Genomic DNA, 13,590 nt, shown 5'->3' with positions numbered 1-13,590 from the left:
CCTCCTTTTCTGCCCTCCCTCTCTGTTCTTTTCTCTTCTCTTCTCTTCTCTTCTCTTCTCTTCTCTTCTCTTCTCTTCTCTTCTCTTCTTTTCTTTTTCTCTTCTCTTCTCAAGAGTCATCCCTCTGTCTCACCACCCAAGCCCTCTCCAGCTCTTTGGGAAGGAAGAGACCAGGAGCCATCAGCTCTGTTTGTTTCTGACCTGGTCAGGGTGGGGGTCAGGGTGGGGGTCAGGGTGGAGGTCAGGGTGGGTTGATCTTAAGAAGCTGTGAAAAGACACCAACAAGGCAGTGGCTTTGTCTCCACCACAGAGGGCCTGCAGGCCAGGGGCGAGTTTTCGAGAGGAGGACTCCTTTGCTATATATTTGAGGGGAACCCTCTGGGCTGCCAAGGAAGGGAGCCATGGGCTGCCAGGGTCCAGCTTTCCCGGCCCTAAAAGTGGGGGAGCCAAGTGGGTCAGGCTGGAAGGACTAAGGAGAAACTAAGCTGACCGTGCTGAGTTGGGAGTAGAAGAATCTGGAAAGAGCAAAAAAAAAAAAAAAAAAAAAAGCAAGAGACTCTGGTGCCGCGCCGTAGGAGGCGAGGTCCGTCTGACTTTCAGGTTCTGTGTGGAATTTTACCAGAATGATCTAGATTACCTCTTGAATCTCTCAGCTGAGTAGGACTCAGACTTCCTTAGGAGGTAAAAACACAAGACTGCAACTCCTTCCCACACCCAGACCTTCCCACGCCCAAATGTCTTCTAGCTGGCCTGGAACTACAATTCCTCGTCACTCTTGACTCCTGGGCACACCTCCCTTCAGCCCGCCTCCTCTTTAGGCCACTTACTGTGTTCTTTTCAGAGCCCTCCCTGGCTAGCCTTCTGTTCCCATTACATATTGGAAGGCAATGGGGTGCCAGCCTCCCAGGAAAAAGGTAGAGAAGATGGGAATTAAGGGGTCTGCTGAAGCATCCCCCCCAGGAACCCCTAGACAACTGATGCCTATCAGATTAGCACAGCTTGGGGTGGCTGTCTTTCTTTTTAAGACACACTATCACTACTACTATCACTACTAGCCACTACCCTTGGCTGGCCCAGAGCTTTCTATGTAGCCCAGGCTAAAGTCACAGAGCTCCACCTGCTGCTGCCTCTGCCTCCCCGAGTACTCAGAGTAAAGGTGTGTGCCATCATGCCCGACTGAATTAACAGTTTTGCTGCTGCGTGTGTACTTGAGCCAAGCGTTTTCCACGAGATCATCTGTAATTTAACTTGCTAACTTTAACTTGTTAACAATGTCAGGAGCCATCCAGGAGTGGTGACAGACGTGTCTTTAATTCCAACACTTGGGAGGCAGAAGGAGTTAGATCTGGGAGTTCAAGGCCAGCCTGGTCTACAAAATGAATTCCCAAAAGGCCAAGGCTACACAGAGAAACCACGGCAAAACCAAACAAACTAAACAAAACCAGCCAACCAAATAACAAGCAAACAAATCAAACGCCAGAAACCAAAGCATATGTCGTGTGAAGTAGAGCCAAAGTCTCCTGCCACTGTTACCTGGCCAGCAGCTAAGCACCCTTGCTGGTGTGTTAATCACAGATTAGCCACAGGTGAGCAACCCAGACAGCAGCTTAGCACGGGTTGATCGCCTGGCTGGCCATACCTAGTGAGCCCATTTCTCTGTAGTGCGTGGCATGTCTCTTGAAATCCCTTTACCTCTCCTCTGGCCCAAAGCGAGTCTCCCCAAACCCTGTAATTGGGAGAGGGGATTACAGAAGGGAAGGAGAAAGCCAAACAGCTTCTGGAGGTATCTACAAAGTGCCACATATTCCTCCTTATCCCGCCTCAAGTTAAGCCAGATTCCAGCAGCATCAGCTTCCTTCATCTTGGCGAGGCTGTCAGTGTACATAGGCTACCCTTTGCCCTGAAGAGACAGGTGTATCACCAATCAAAATGCATCGGTCCATCTGGGGAGATAGCTAAACCATACAAGCATGAAGACCTGAGTTCAAGTCCCAGCACCGACACCTGTGCCTCTGTAATCTCGGCACTGGAGAGAAGTAGACAGGCCAGTCCTTATGAGCAAAGCCAGTCTAGCCAATCAGTGAACTCCAAGTTCAGTGAGAGACTGTCTCAGAAGAAATAAGTAAATAAATGAATGAATGAATAATATGAAGACACCTAAGGTCTACCTCTGGCTTCCACACATGTATGCATTTCTGCTCATACACATGTGCATGCACCGACACATACAAGCACACATGAGCATCTTTCTGCATACAACCTAGACAGTGCAGCAGTCAGTGCCTCCAAGTTCCTCCCCTGACCTCAATACCATATACATAACCGTTAATATCAGGATTTCCTAGGGTCTACAGAGCTGCCAAAGTGCTGATGTTGTCCAGATGGGCTCTGTTCTTTGGAGGGTCTAACATAAGTCAACAAGGACCATGGCAAACCCACACCTATGAAATGATTTAAAAAAAAAAACAAAACAGACTGTGAGCTCTAGCTTGGCTCTCTTCTGGGTACTCTGCCAACTCCCCAGACTTCATGTATCCTGAGTGGAGAGACACAGAGCACCCGGGGAGAAGTCAGGTGATCCAGAGCTACCCCGGTGGTCTTGAGTTTGTCCCTCCTCTCCTGCTCAGGAGAGGCCTGCACCACTCCTGGCAGAACCACAGCCTGGCAGAACAACTGGCCTAACGCTGCAGCTAACACTAGACACTGCTGCAGAATCCCCACGGCTCTGTGCTAGGGAATTCACAGCTGAGAGCCCCTGATTTCACTGATTGGTGGTCTAGGTCTCCAGGTGCCAAGAGCTCAGGCTCTGAGCTCCGTGCTCAGGGTCAGGTCCAACCCTAGCATCTGTGCTAAGCAGCCAGCCTTCAATATTCTCACCTGTAATGTGAGGTTATCACAGTCCCCAGCCATCTGTAGATTGAGGCTTATGATAGATAATGAGTATGCAGGGAGACCCCCAGGATGGCTTATCACTAGGATGGTAGAAAAGGTAGCCAGGACTCCTAGGGCGCTTTCTGTCCCCAGGAGTCTCTCCTGACTGGTTTGTTGCTTCCTCTGCCTCCCTGTCTCAGAAGGATGCCCTAGAGTCGATGCTCTGGGGTTCCCTGGACTTTTCCTTAAACAATTGCTTGAGCTCAGGGCAGTGGGAGGAGCTACTGGCACCAGGCAGCTGTCATCTCTTGCTCTTGCTCCCCCCGGGGAGAAGCAGACCCTAAAGCACTTGCTGGTAGGTTGAGGCAGCCCTGGAGGAGTGTCCTGTGCTGCCCAGGAGGAAGGGAATCTAGGGAATGAGAGGGAAAGCAGAGGCAGCCCCACCTCACCCTGGCAGCAGGCCCCCTCTGCCCACTCTCTGGGTAGCAGGCTGCCCTTTCCTCCTGCTGCATTCCTGGCATAGCCAGGAGCAGCCTCCCCCTTCCTGGCTGGGCAGGGGCAGAGCCATGTTGGGGGAAGGGCATGGGGTACACAAATGCTTGGCCTGGACGCTCACTGACTCGCCTCTGCATCCTAGGCCCGTCCTGTTGCTCAGGTCTATAAACCACCGAAGAAGACCCCGAGCCCAGTGACCTACCCATTCCAGAGTAGTTTCTGAGCATATCCTCATTTTCATCCACACAGCCCTGCACTGAGCACTAGACTTGCCTGTTATGCATACCAGGTCCCACAGGCTCAAAGTGAGGGAGCCACGGAAGTCTCCAGATGCCTGGAAGCTGGAGGCATGACCTGTGTCCTATTTTTCCCTCCTTCCTCCCTGCCCCCCACAACCTCCTACTGTGGCCTTAGACCTTTACAGTGTCTTCCCTCTGTTCCCAGAGCCTTAGGCAGCATGGAGTGGGAGAACTAGCCCAAGGGAAGATGCTGTCCTTCAGTAAGGAGGACTAGAAGCTGGGAAAAAGACAGTATGCACATAGCAGTTAAACCAGGGCCTAGCACTGGGCAAAGGGAGGGGCTAGCAGCAGGTGGAGGGAGGGGCTAGCAGCAGGTGGAGGGAGGGGCTAGCAGCAGGTGGAGGGAGGATCTTGCACCTGGTGAAGGGAAGACCTAGCACCAGGTGAAGGGCTTAGCTCCTGGGAAACTGTTTTGAGGATGCTACAAACTGACACAGTAGCACATGCCTGTAATTTCATCATTTAAGAGGCAGAGGCAGGAAAACTCTCAAATTTGAGGACAGCATTGTCTACATAGAGAAATCCAGGTCGCCCAGGGCTCTGTACATAACAAGATCCTGTCTCAGAATACACGGCCAGGAGCCTGTGAGTCAGCTCAGCCAATGAAGGCATTTGGTGCCAAGCCTGGCAACGTGAGTTCAGTCTCTAGGACCAATGTCGTGTAGGGAGAAACCCACCCTCCTGGAGACTGTCTTTGACCTGCTAGTGCCCTGTGACACACTCTCATAAGAGCTTGTACACATGCATGCGCACACACACAAGTAAATGAAATGTAATTCTTAAAAAAAAAAAAACAAAAAAAAAACAAAATCAAACGGGAGGCAGGGGGAGATGACTCAGTGGTTAAGAGCACTGACTGCTCTTCCAGAGGTCCTGAGTTCAATTCCCACCAACCACATGGTGGCTCACAACCACCTGTAATGGGATCCAATGCCCTTTTCTGGTGTGTCTGAAGACAGCTATAGTGTCCTTATATACATAAGATAAATAAATAAATCTTTTTTAAAAAACAAACAAATATCAAATGAACAAGCTATGGGAGGAGATAAGGAGGTTTTCACTATAGAGTCAACCAACCCGGCATTTCAAGAGCTGGCCTTCTGAGCCTCAATACAGTTACTCTACGCATAGAAGAAAGGCTTGCACTTGTGTGCCTGTATGGATGTGCCACTTTATACCCCTGGAATAACGGGACAAAGCCTCTATTGTAAAATGATTGCTGTTGGCCCTTACTAATGAGAGGGATGTTTATGGGGTTAAGGCAAGGCCTTCAGCCCCCAGAGTCAAGTGACCCTTCCTGGCCACCAAGGAAGACTACCTCAGCAGTGAGGGGTAAAGAAATGGGCAGATCACAGGCAGCCTTGGCACTGACTGTAGACAGCAACCTGCTGTATGTAGAAGGTGTCTGGGCCTGCTGGTCTACCTAGCTAGGCCAAATGGCAGCAGGACATCAAAGGGCAGACCACCACCACACAGAGAAACCCTGTCTCAAAAAACACAAAAACCAAACAAAAAACTGCTCAAACCTTTGCTGGGTAGAGAGAAGAGGCCCACCTGGCCACACCTCTGAATAATAACTATAAGTTTTTAAAGATTTATTTATTATGGATACAGTGTTCTGCCTGCACATACACCTGCATGTCAGAAGAGGGCGCCAGATCTCATTACAAATGGTTGTGAGCCACCATGTGGTTGCTGGGAACTGAACTCAGGACCTCTGGAAGAACAGCCAGAGCTCTTAACTGCTGAGCCATCTCTCCAGCCCAGTGTTTGTTTTTTTAAATACATGCATTTATTGGGGTGTATATGTGTGCCACAGGACTTGGTCAAAAGACAAGTTGGGAGAGTCATTCCTCTCCTTCTACCATGTTGGTCCCAGGGATTGAACTCAGCTCCTCAGTGCCTGAACCCACTGAGCCATCTCACTGACCCTCAAAAGCTGTTTTCTTAAAATATCTAAGGCTAAATTAAATGCACAAATGAAACTTAGGCGTGCGGGTGTCAGGAGGTACATAGAAGACCCAGGGCTCTCATCTGAGACAGGTGTAAAACAAAAGATGCAGGTATCACTCTTAAGACAACAAGTAGAAGGAAGAATTCAGAGACACCACTAAGAATCAATGGAGGTGTTGATGTAGTGTGTCTTTAAATAGTTAATGCAGGAAGGGTAAGATGGCTTATAAGGTAAAGGTTCCTGCTGACAATCGAACTTGGTAATCTAGGTTCAGCCCCTGGGAATCCACATGGTGGAAGGAAGTTGTCCTCTGACCTCTATAAATCCACTGTGGCATGCATGCACCCACACACATGTGTATACACACATACAGTATAGATATGTATAAAATTTCTTAAAAGTAAAACAAAATTATGGCAAATAAGAAGGAAAGGACAGAGGAGACGGGAAACCACAAGAAAGCATAAACCTGAACCAATTTGGGATGGAGAGATGACTCAGAGGTTGCTCCACGAGTGTTAAACCCTAAGGACTTCAGGGTGAGGAACACTATAGGGGACCCAGGTGACTATCCCCCCCCCACTCCAAAGTAAAAGGGCAATTCAACAAGAAGATATACCAGGGCAACCTTACCAGATCAGTGTCACACCTGCAGATGACAGTAATTGTAGTTACCTGTGCAGCCGGGAATGTGGAGAAATGGGTGAATGCCTTAAGCCATGTAAAGTTCTTACTGTCATGGTTGACATAATACATGCTCAGTGAGTATTGAGGTTGGGGCAAAACCAAGCTCTCATGTGACCTTGCGCAGGCCCTTCTAGGGCAAGGCTCAGCAGACCACTGCAAGATAAGGTATATGCATGGTCTACTAGAAAGTTCCTCCCAGTTTTTTTTCCTGGTATAAAGTGTGCATGTGTGCATACTTGGAGACCCCAGATAGACAGAGAAGTCATGAGCTCACTGTATCACTGGGCTAAGGTATGATGTTACAGAGACGGTCAGGAGGAGAGCAGCAACCGAGTGAGGTTTGCACCTCTTGCCCTGGTCACAAACATAAGAGTGACTGGTGGCCTCACCTGCCTGTTCCAGATCCCACCCGCTCTGGTGGCAACAGTAGAATTTCAGAGAGGCTGGCAGCAAGCAAGGGCCAGTTCCTGGGAGACCTGCTGGGGCTGAGCCAGCTTTGGCAAGGAGGCCTGTGAAGGGATGAGCAGGCTGGTTTCCTGGACCACTGTGGCGCTCTCTCTCTCTCTCTCTCTCTCTCTCTCTCTCTCTCTCTCTCTCTCCTCCTCCTCCTCCTCCTCCTCTCCTCTTCTCTCTCTCTCTTTGTGTGTGTCTGTGTGTGTGTGAGAGAGAGAAATATGCATAAAAATAAATCTTTAAATTTGAAAAATAAATAGGGTCTCTGATCTTTTCCCTGGGAGTGAGCGTGTGAGTGCTGCTGAGATGTGTATTGTGTGTGTCTGGGGAACAGTTGGTAGGATAGACAAGACGCCAGGTCCTAGACCTGAATGGAGTGTCCTGCTAAGCCTGCAGCAGGTTTCTTTCTGTAATCCACAGAGCAGTGTCAAGAAACCGCTCTATGACTTGGACCACAGTTATTCTCAGCTCCAGATCTATACCCCCATGCTCTCTGCCGTTACCCTCCCCACCTAGCCAAGTCTTACATGTTACGAACAAATCCCAGATCAGGTTCCAAGTCTCCCTTGCTTACCCTAAATATGGGCATTTGTGCTAGTCCTCTTACCTCTGAATTGTGGCTTCTTTGAATCAGCACTAAAATGTCTGGCTTAATATGCTCCATCCTGCTGAAGACCTTCCACTGGCGCTGTTATCATTCTGTTTTTTTTATAGCTGAAGGAACTGGGTTCCAGAAAGTTCATAGTATTTTGTCAGAGTCACACACTGAGTGGTAGAGCCAGGATTTGAACCCAGGGTGGACTCCAGCGTCTCCATGCTAAGCACCACGCTGTGTGAAACAAAGGTGGTCTTTTACATACATGTGGAGTGTGAGCCTAGCACACGCATATGTATACTCACAAAAATCAAGGGTTAAGCAACTGATGGAGTGACTACTTCAGTGAATGGATGAGTGAGTTATCCGGGGCAACATCAAGAAGAAAGTCAGCTCTGGAGGGAAAGGGGCCTCATTCATTTATGATGTGGGCCCTAGCAATGCAGAATATAATGGGTTTTTATATGTATGGAGTCCAGCATGGGCTCTTAGACATCGTTGCCAGGTGTCAGCCTATCTAACTCTTGGTTCAGCCATACTTGACACTGTCTGAGTCATTAGCTGAGCTCTGATGGCAACTCCAGACTCACCCTACCAACCTAGCAACTCCAGTGGGAGAACCAGGCATCTGATGGCTCTTGGCCTGAGCTTGCTTGGTCTGATCTGGGGCAGTATGGTTAGGCATGGAGTTTCCTCTCCGAAAGCCACCACTGGGGCAGCGGCTCCACACAGACCACACAAGCTGAGATGGTGCTAAGGAACAGCATGCTATAACTAAGACGTGGAAAACGGATATCAGAATCCCATGTTTTCGATTTGTCTCTCACAGGACCTGGTGGACTGGCAGAAACCTCTGCTGTGGCAGGTGGGCCACTTGGGGGAGAAGTATGATGAGTGGGTTCACCAACCAGTGGCCAGGCCCATTCGCCTCTTCCACTCAGACCTCATCGAGGCCTTCTCCAAGACTGTCTGGTGAGCACCATGCAGGGTCTGGAACGGGCCACCCCTCTCCTCTGATAATGCCGGGAAAATATAGAAGCAGGAGCAGTTGAGTCCCTCCTTATAATAAAGGATACTCTGTAAATTACTGGGGAGGGTGGGGGTGTGACAGGCTAGATCCATAATCAATTCCTGCGCATGGTTTTACCTCCTATCTGGGTAACATCCTTCCCTGTGCACCTGCTTTTTTCTAAACACCTGTGTAGGGTTAGAAGCCTTTCATGCCCATGGAAACAATTTTTCCTGCAATTAGTTCCTCCTGACACAAGAGGTCAGTGTCTATATAGCTGCCCAAGGGTCAGTAACTGTAGTACCCTGTAATTCTTTTCCGCTCAAGACTCATCTCAAGGGATGGGCAAACGGACTCAGCTTTGCCTCTTTTCCTCTGCTCTTTACACCGTTGTCCCTTTGGACCACAGCTCTCACATTACCTCCCTCCCTCCCTCCCTCCGTAGTTAAAACGTATGCTTCAGGGCAGCTGGATCATGACGTCTCCCCTCCCCTCTCTGTGTATATCTCTCTCACCCCGATGGCCCTCCTGCAGGTATAGTGTCCCCATCATCTGGGTGCCCCTGGTGCTGTACCTCAGCTGGTCCTACTACCGAACCCTCACCCAGGACAACATCCGGCTCTTCGCATCACTCACAAGAGGTAATACCACAACGGGCTTCTCCCTAACTTGTTTCCATGGGTGTTGAAGGCAGGAAACTGTGTTGAGTTTCTATGGGCATAGAAAACCACATCACAAACGCTTCAAAGTACAGCCCAGCACAGAGAAGAGTCATCCTCCCAAACCCGTGGATACAAAAACGAGCATCATATGAGCAGAAACTAAACAAAATGGTGGTGGTGCACACCCGTAACCCTAGCATGTCAAGAACAAAGACAAACTGGAGGTCAGCCTCAACTGCCATAGCATATCCAAGGCTAGCCAGGGTTATATAATGAGTCTCTGCCTCAAAAGGCAATAGAGGAGAGATAGATAGATAGATAGATAGATAGATGCATGCATACATACACAGACAGACATGAAAGCAGTATTTAAGGTGGCACAGCTGAAATCAGATGAGTCCGTGCTCACATCAGATCGGAGGAGAACATGGGAGAAAGATATGCAAGTACTATAGACTGTCCTCAAAGCTAAGAGCCACACAACACAAGCTGAGCCTTTAGTGACACCCGATCTTCTCTTACTGTGAAGCCTGTGCCAGACCAGGCACTTCCCTGAGACTCCTCTATTGTTCTGTCCTCTCAGAGCTGAGGAAACATAGTTATTCCAGAATGTATGCATGTGTCACACATAGTACATGGTTATGTGCATGTAAGATTATCTCCCAGGGTTTTAAAACAATTAATTAAAATATGGTTGAGGAAGGGACTGGGGAGATAACCCAGTTGGTAAAGTATTTGTCACATAAGCACGGGCACCTGAGTTTGATCACAGACTCTATATAAACAGCCAGGCTGGGCGGGGAACACGTGTGATCCCAGAGCTCAGGAGACAGAGACACATGGACCCCTGGGGTTCGCCAACCAGCCAGCCTAGCCTAATTGTCTGGCTTCAAGTTCCAGTGAGAGACTCTGTCTCAAAAAACAAAGTGGATGGCTCTTGAGGAAGAGCATCACCCATGGTTTTCTGTCCTCTGGCCTCTATATGCCTGCCACATACCTGTAGACACGTGTGTATTCACACACACAAATGAGCACACAGACACAAAATACAGCCTGAAATTTTTAAATGAGTGACTCGGGGGTCATTGTAGCCTAGGACGTAGAGACCAGCTATTCACCCCAGCCTCTAGTTAGGGGGTGGGGGACAGAGAGAGTTTGACATGGGCTATTCTCCAAAGAACACATAGAACTGAGTTTCTCAGAGTGGCTTCTCTGCCATCTTGGCTCACAGAGTTGATGCTTACCTCAGCCTCCTGACTAGCTAATCTGCCCGGCACCTGAAGGGTATTACGTTCCCTCGCCTGATCACAGTTTGTCCCCGACATGCACCAGACGGTTTCCTTCCTCCACACACAGAGGCCTCTCTTCATCCTACATTCCCTGAGGGCAGCAAGTCAGCCTCCCACAGCACTGAGACCCTCGGCTTCTCTGCCTCACCCAATATAGGGTGGGGGACGAACAAGCTGTAGAAAGTGCCCCCCACAACCGAGCCCAGAGCCCAGTGGGTTACCATGCACATCCCACTAGCCGCGGTTACCCTTTCGGCCCACGCTGAATAGCTCAGGCACAGCACAGGGCTTGTTGCACAGAGGCCTGCTCACTGAATCGCCCACTGTCTGCCCAGCACTCCCCTAACAATTACCAACAGTGACAGGGCAGCCAGGGCTGGTGGCCAGAGGGGGGAAGGGGACCCTAAAGCTTTGGCCCAGGTCCCTCTGCTGGCTATCTCCAGAGATGTCACTCAGTACCAGCTCCATCGGATGGGCAGACTGGGTAATGCTGGGGTGAGGAGGCGGGTGGAGGCTTGACCTATAGGAAAGGGCTGTTCTGCATGGCCAGGACAGCGATTTGAGGGCTCCACAGCACCACAGGCCTCTCCAGACAGCTAAAATGGGCCTGCGTGATAAAGGTCCAGTGTGGCAGGCCAGTAAGCCTGTGGCCCCCGTGCCAGCCACGGTGGTGTGAGAGACATGTTGCCTCGTGTGTTTCTCATTCCCGCAGATTGCCATGCCAGGCACAAATCACAGGCAGAGCAAATAAGAATTCTCCAAGCCACGCTGGGCGTGGTGGCGCACGCCTTTAATCCCAGCACTCGGGAGGCAGAGGCAGGCGGATTTCTGAGTTCAAGGCCAGCCTGGTCTACAAAGTGAGCTCCAGGACAGCCAGGGCTATACAGAGAAACCCTGTCTCGAAAAAACCAAAAAAAAAAAAAAAAAAAAAAAAGAATTCTCCAAGCCAGGTAAAAGGGACACTCAGTGGGGTCCCATTGCAGCTGCTGGACAAATGACATCCTGAAAGAAATGAAGATAAGGGAAAGAGAGAGGGTCAGGGTATACTATAAATTCAAAGGAGACACCGGCTTCAGATTTGGGTAGAACTTGTGGGACCTATAGGACCTATAGGTGCCTGTGGAGCCACATGTCATGTGCATTTCCAAGGGAAGGGTAATCCCGGAGCACCTGGAGACCTACTTGGAGCCATTTGTCAAAGTGACAGAGCCTCACTCTGCAGCTCTGGGACTGCTAATGTAAATAAGAACAGCCTGACTCTAGGCAAAAAGCTAGTGGTCACTCCTGCTTCCCATATGCTCAGGATGTGTCCCTTCCTCTGCAGCCCTCCGGCTGTTGCGCCTGGGCCTGCCTACAGTGTACAGACGACCTGAGTCCTTCAGAGGGACCTCTCTATGCTGTCTCCCGATCTGCTCATAGAGGGACCCAGGTCAAAGTTTATTCGGGCACAAGCCTATCACGGTCTTTCTCTACCTCTCTTCTCTCCCAATAAGTCTCTGTGAACCTTCTGTGTTAAGCCCTGGGCACATAGAGAAGAACTCACTCATAAAAAAATAAAACTTATTACCACCAACTTGGGGGCAAAGTCCCAAATGGCAGTACAGTACCTAGTGCCTGAGGGTGGCACCCGAGGGCAGAGAAGGATGCATGAGCCAGCCAGGAGTGGGTTAGAGACATCTCCATGAGCCATGTGGGTTGATCCCCAGGGATAAAAAAGGCAAGGGGACTCCAGGGGACACAGCATCAGCAAAATTGTGTGTGCAGGAAAAAAACCGACATGGCATATCTAAGGAACCACTCACTAGTGCTTTGATTGGGCCTCCATACAGGTGACTTGTCTGGAAGGACAGGACTTAAGGGACATGGAATGTTGTGTGTGGGGGTGGGGGTGGGTGGGGACTAGACTTGGGTTAGAGGCCATGAGATATCATAGGACGACTTAACAAGGTACAGAAGAAGGAGTGGAGGTCTGACTCTGCCCCTGGGGGCCAATAGGTGGTGAGGTAGAGGGATTCAGAACTGTGACATGGGGTTGGAGAAATGGCACTGCTCTAGCAGAGAACTTGATGTCGGTCCCAGCACCCATGTCAGGCAGCCGATGACCTCTCCGTAATCTAGCTCCAAGAGATCAGATACCTCTGGTTTTCTTGTGGGCCCGCATGCATGTGCGCACATGAGCACACACTCACACACACACTCTTAAAAATAACTATCTGAAAGAAAACTAGTGGACTAAGAGGGATGAGTGGGTAGACAAATAGATTTAAATTACAGATCGGGTATGGTGGTGCGTGGCTGTAATTTTAGCACTGAAGAGGCTGTCAGGAAAAGCAACTATACACTCCTCCTCCACAAGCCATGTGCTTATGGGGAGGCTATCTCGATAATAATAAGGAAACAGACAAGTACCAGTGGAGATGAGATTCACACATGGTGAAACCATTTTAATCTGAATAGCTCAGTGGCCCTGAGTTCAGGCACCATCCCTATAGAGTTCAAGCATCCAAACACCTCAGAAGGGAACTCAGTTCCTTCCCGTTCTCCTCCCTCCTCCCCACACTGGCCTCCCCTCTTTCTGTGACCGCGAATGTACTTGGTCTGGACTTTCACTTAAATGGAAGCAGGCACTCTGTGGCCCTTGCCCATAGCTTCTTTCACTTTGCCAAGAAGATCTGAAGTGGGTGAGGGTGACAGGTCCTGGTCACTGCTGGAAGTAGGAAGATAACTTACGGTTTTGGTAACATGTGGTTATCCCCAAAGGAGGACACCCCAGTGACTAACCTGGACGGGTGAGGGCCAAAGAAAGAGGAAGGCAGTCAGCTTTATTTGCCAAGGGTTAGTGCTGGGGTGCTGTGTACACCATGGGCAGATACACAGTGGCAAGTGGAGGACCAAAGGTGGGATAGAAGTATAGATCTGGGGGTTACCAACCTGTGATTAAACTCAGCAATCAGAGTTTGTGGGGTGAAGGCGTCAATCCAAGGGACAGAGGTATAGTTTCCACAGTAGAGCCTGAGAGGGGACATCCAGTCCCAACTCTTGATCGACAATGGACACACAATTTAAAATCTGCTAGAAAACAAACAAACAAACAACCCACTGAACTCTCTTTTATGGGTGAAATGTGTGGTACAAGAAAATTTTGTGAGACAGGCTCTCATTGTGTAGCCCAAACTGGTTTTAAGCTAACAATCCTGCTTCAGCCTCTCAGTTACTGGAATGACAGGCATGCACCACTATGTTCTGCTTAAGACTTATTTATTTATTTTATGTATA

General features: G+C 49.6%; 1 protein-coding gene across 1 annotated transcript in view; it reads left to right on the top strand.

The window, feature by feature from the left end:
* The window catches only part of Fa2h (fatty acid 2-hydroxylase), a 48,684-nt gene that overhangs the window by 29,418 nt on the left and 5,676 nt on the right, over window positions 1-13,590 (top strand). Inside the window, exons 3-4 of the mRNA NM_178086.3 lie at window positions 8,184-8,326; window positions 8,898-9,004. Of these exons, the coding sequence (NP_835187.2) occupies window positions 8,184-8,326; window positions 8,898-9,004 (250 nt within the window). The remainder of the gene's footprint in view (window positions 1-8,183; window positions 8,327-8,897; window positions 9,005-13,590) is intronic.

The sequence above is a fragment of the Mus musculus genome, chromosome 8 (genome assembly GCF_000001635.26).
Source record: "Mus musculus strain C57BL/6J chromosome 8, GRCm38.p6 C57BL/6J".
In the NCBI taxonomy this organism is placed as follows: Eukaryota; Metazoa; Chordata; class Mammalia; order Rodentia; family Muridae; genus Mus; species Mus musculus.
This window is presented reverse-complemented; position numbering and strand designations above follow the sequence as displayed.